This window comes from Pteropus alecto, unplaced genomic scaffold, assembly GCF_000325575.1.
Source record: "Pteropus alecto unplaced genomic scaffold, ASM32557v1 scaffold920, whole genome shotgun sequence".
NCBI lineage: Eukaryota > Metazoa > Chordata > Mammalia > Chiroptera > Pteropodidae > Pteropus > Pteropus alecto.
The window spans coordinates 469,690-474,181 of NW_006429596.1; the positions used below are offsets into that span (position 1 = coordinate 469,690).

Genomic DNA, 4,492 nt, shown 5'->3' on the forward strand with positions numbered 1-4,492 from the left:
GTGTGGGGGGCGGGGGTATCGTGCATGCCTGGCTATGCCCTTGCCTCCGTGTCCGTGTGTCCTTGTCTGTCTGCGAGTCTCTCCAGCAGATGCCGCCTCCTTTCCTGGCTGACCACCTGACCCCCGTTGCAGCCCTGGATTCCTCCCTGTGTGTCTGGGGCGGGGCCGTGGGGGGAGGAGTGGGAGAAAGTGGCAGGTGGGCTGGGCTGGATGGGAGAGGCCAATGCAAACGGAATATGAGGGATGGGGAGAAAGATGGCGGATGAAGGCTGATGGGTTCAGGGATGGAGGTGGGGGATGGGGCTGCAGATCTGAGGATTGCGGTGGGTGAGGGGGGGTGGGGAGAAGAATTGGGTGGGGAGAAGACTGGGAGAGAGGAGGGGGCAGGGGGGAGTCAGGGATGCTTCCAGGTAAGTGAGATGAACGGAGGGGAAGCTGTGGGCAGGTGGAGGAGAGGACTGAGGCTAAAGGGCTTAGAGAAGGAATTGGGGGGAGTCTTAGGAAAAGAAGTGAGGACAGATGGAGAGGTGAAGCACTTCAGACACGGGGAGCAGAGACAGAAAAACAGACGTGGAAAGAAGGAGAGAAATGCAGAAATAGATGCTCTAAAAGAGGCAGGGAGAAAGAGACCGATATAGAGACAAAGTAAGAGACACTCATGGGCAGAGACATGGGCGAGACACAGACATGGAGAGACAAAGAGAGAAACTGAGGCTGGGATGAGGAGACCCAAAGACAGACGTTTCCTATCTAGACACAACCTGAGTCAGTTGGAATGACAGGAATGGAGGCAAAGGGCAATAGGGCAGGTTGTGGGAGAGATGCTCAGAGATGATGCCCCAGACACCCTGAGGCAGGGAGGGACAGGCTGGCTGAAGTGCAGAGGCTGCGTGAGCTGAGGGTGTCAGGGGAGGCGGACAGCATGGAAAACGGCAAGGAGTTGCAGAGGCGGGCTGCAGCGAGACAGGCGTGTCCCCCACCCTCAGAGGTGCTCCCCTCCCACAGTGTGCCCATCTGGGCCTCCCGCCTTGACTGGGAAAGCCTCGGCTCCCCCTCCAACAGATGGAAGCCCACCCCCAAGGGAGTCTGATTGTGTCAAGGGCACGCGAGAGCCAAGGCTCACCTGCCAGGGACTAGGATGTGGCAGCACCGTCTCCCTCAGACCCAAGAGTCCAGACCCCCAGCCCCTCCTCCGTCAGGCTCAGGAGTCCAGGCCCCCAAACCCTTCTCCCTCAGACCCAGAAGCCCAAGCCCCCAGCCCCTCCTCTGTCAGACCCAAAAGTCTAGGCCCCCAGCCCCTCCTCCCTCAGACCCAGAAGCCCAAGCCCCAAGCTCCTCCTCCCTCCGACCCAGGAGTCCAGACCCCCAGCTCCTCCTTCGTCAGGCCCAGGAGTCTAGGCCCCCAGCCCCTCCTCCCTCAGACCCAGGAGGCTGGGAGCCCACCCCTAGGCCTCACAGAGACCTAAGCATCAGCTTGCCAGCATCCCCTAAGAATTCAGAGGCGAGCACCTGGTTTTCTCCCTGATTCCTACCAGGCCCCCGTCTCCTTTCTGCCTCCCCCTTCACGTCTCCACCTTGATCTCATGACCTAACATCTCCACATCTCTCCATCCATGGGTCTACCTCTCTGCGGAGTCTGAGAACCCCCCGAGGCAGGGGATGGAGGAGTGTCCTCCCTGTTCCCCAAGCCTCTGTGCTTCCGAGTCAGACGCAGTGCTGCTGCAGGGCTGGCCCAGGGCCAAGTCTCCCTCCTGACCCCCAAAACTCTCTTAGATGCTCCAGACCGCCAGGCTGCAACCCCTCCCAGCAGCCCCCCAGCTCAGCCTCCAGGTCTCGGAAGCAGACAGCAGGCAGCTCAGCCCTCTACAAGGTCACGAGGAGATTATTGCTGAGCCGTGCTGAGCCTGGGATCCCGGCTTGGCTGTGGGCCCACAGGATCTGTCAGCGGCCCTCTATCAGCACCCAGCCTCATGCCACCCCTCCTGTCCGTGTCCCAGGACACTGCCTTCCCCGTTTTCCCAGGCCCCCAGACTGGAACTTCAGTCACCGCCTTCCCCCCGTCCCCCATCACACCACATCCAGTTCAAGCCAGGCCCGGGGCTTCTGCTTCTCACTCTTCTGCATCCCAAATCTCACTTTGTCCTCCGGAGACCTGACCGTGCCCACTTCCTGTTCGAACCTGTCCATGGCTCCCATCAGCCCTCGGGAGAGAGGACAAGGTCCAAAGCTTGTCCGTCAAAGGCCCTCAGGTTCGGCTGCATGTCCAGCCAGACCACCATCCCTGAGCACAACAGGCTGCCTCCCAGGCCTTTGTCCTAGCTGTGACCAACACCTGGAGTGCCCTTTCCTCTCCATTCCTGCCAGTCCTGTGGGGTCTCCCAAGACTTACTGGGTCCTCTGAGAGACAGAGAGTGAGACATCCACGGGGCTGAGGAGAGAGGCCCAGGAAAAGAGCCAAGTGGAAAAGACGGGGAAAGTGACATACATGAGACCTGGAGCTGGAAGGACATCGATGCTGAAATGGACGCAGAGAGAGACAGACACAGGGATAGAGAAGATCACAGAGTGAGACGGTGAGAGAGAGACAAGATGGTCGAACAGGAGAGACAGAGAGGCAGAGACATACCGAGCATCACAGAGAAGGAAGTAGCTTGAGAGATCGAGACAGAGATACAAGACAGAGAGAGGCAGAGATGAGGTTGGAGAAGGACGTGGAGACAGAAAATACTGACAGACACAGTCTGAGATCCCAACACACCGACTGGGAGAGAGAGAGGAACCTCGAGAGACAAACTTAGCTTGACTCAGAAGAGATAGTTCAAGAGATGGAGACAGAGAGACAGAGATAAAGAGCCAGGGAGCAAAGGAAGACAAAACCACAGACACGCAGAGAGACTCAGGGACGGAGAGAGAGAGAGACAGCAACACGAAGCGGTGAGGGAGAGAGAGCGGGGAGAAAAATGGCCACAGAGATACAGAGATGCAGAGATAAAGAGGCAGAAGAAGACAGAGACAAAACAGAACAGGACGGAGAGACCCGGAGAGACAGACAGAAAAAGACACATAGAGAAAGACAGACAGACACAGCAAGACATAGACACTCAGAAGTTTAGACAGGACCCAAAAGAGGGTGGAAGAGACAGAAGGAGACACACAGAGAGAAAAAGACACATAGAGACCGAAGGGAGGAGATCTACAGATATGAGCACGAAAACGGAGAGAGAGAAGCACAGACTGACCCAGACGGACACCCTCAGGGACAGATACCCAGATACATGGAGCCAGGGACCGTAAAGCCCATTAGCAGCGACGAGACTCAGGTTTGAGACACACGCAGAGCCAGAGGGAAACCCACCCAGACACACAGGACAGACACAGACTGAGACCCCCAAGCCAGCCCTCTGCCCAGAGACACAGGACAGGGTGATAGTGGGCTTGGGAGGGCCGGTGTCCCCCTGTAATCCCTTCTCGCCCGCAGTCTGGTGGCTCTGACAGCTATCGTGTCGCCACCTCGCAGGACAAGAAAGATGACAAGGGCTCGCCCAAGAAGAGCAAGGGCGCCAAGGAGCGCCGGGACCTGGATGACCTCAAGAAGGAGGTGGCTATGGTAAGCCCCACCCCCTGGTCCTCGCGCGCGCCCTCCCAGAGCAGGCCCCGCCCACCCCCGAGGGCTTTGCCGCTGACCCGCCTGCCCGCAAATTCGTGTTCTTCAGACGGAGCACAAGATGTCAGTGGAAGAGGTCTGCCGGAAATACAACACGGACTGCGTGCAGGTGTGGCGGGCCTGGGCGAGGACGGGCTGGGGCTGCGCCCCTGGGTTCTGGGGTGCTCGTGAAGTGCTGGGGAGCCAGGGTTGCTCAGGAAGGGTTCTGTGTGAGTCCTGTGTCTCCCAGGGTCTGACCCACAGCAAAGCCCAGGAGATCCTGGCCCGGGACGGGCCGAACGCGCTCACGCCGCCGCCCACCACCCCAGAGTGGGTCAAGTTCTGTCGCCAGCTCTTCGGGGGCTTCTCCATCCTGCTGTGGATCGGGGCCATCCTCTGCTTCCTGGCCTACGGCATCCAGGCGGGCACGGAGGACGATCCCTCTGGAGACAACGTGAGTGCTGTCCACGCTGCACTGCACCAGGCACCTCCCCGGCCTTTCGAAGCCCACTCTTCTTCCTTTTCTCATCAAACTTTCACAATCATCCCATGAAAGAACCGGAGAAGGTGCAGGGAAAGCTGAGGCTCACACAGGCCAAGTAACTTACCCAAGATCCCACAGAAGGCCATGTGAGCTAGGGCTCCGTCCCAAGGCTGTGTGACCTCGATGGCTTTGGGGACAGACACCACCAGGTGGTCTCGGCCTGAACGATACCCAAAGAGCGGGTGCGCTAATGCAGAGACCCAGACACACCCACCTGCTGATCTGTCAGCACCCATCCACCCAACACAGGAGACCCACACTGGGACACGGTCTCAGCAAACGCCATGCCCAAAAGCACAGACCCC

The 4,492-nt window shown here is 58.9% G+C and overlaps 1 protein-coding gene across 1 annotated transcript in view; it reads left to right on the top strand.

Moving 5' to 3' along the window:
* The first annotated feature begins 3,438 nt into the window (after positions 1-3,438).
* Positions 3,439-4,492, top strand: part of ATP1A3 (ATPase Na+/K+ transporting subunit alpha 3) — a 14,418-nt gene continuing 13,364 nt past the window's right edge. The window contains exons 1-3 of the mRNA XM_006903869.2: positions 3,439-3,607; positions 3,714-3,773; positions 3,894-4,097. Coding sequence (XP_006903931.1) covers positions 3,605-3,607; positions 3,714-3,773; positions 3,894-4,097 — 267 coding nt within the window. The 5' untranslated portion in view covers positions 3,439-3,604. The remainder of the gene's footprint in view (positions 3,608-3,713; positions 3,774-3,893; positions 4,098-4,492) is intronic.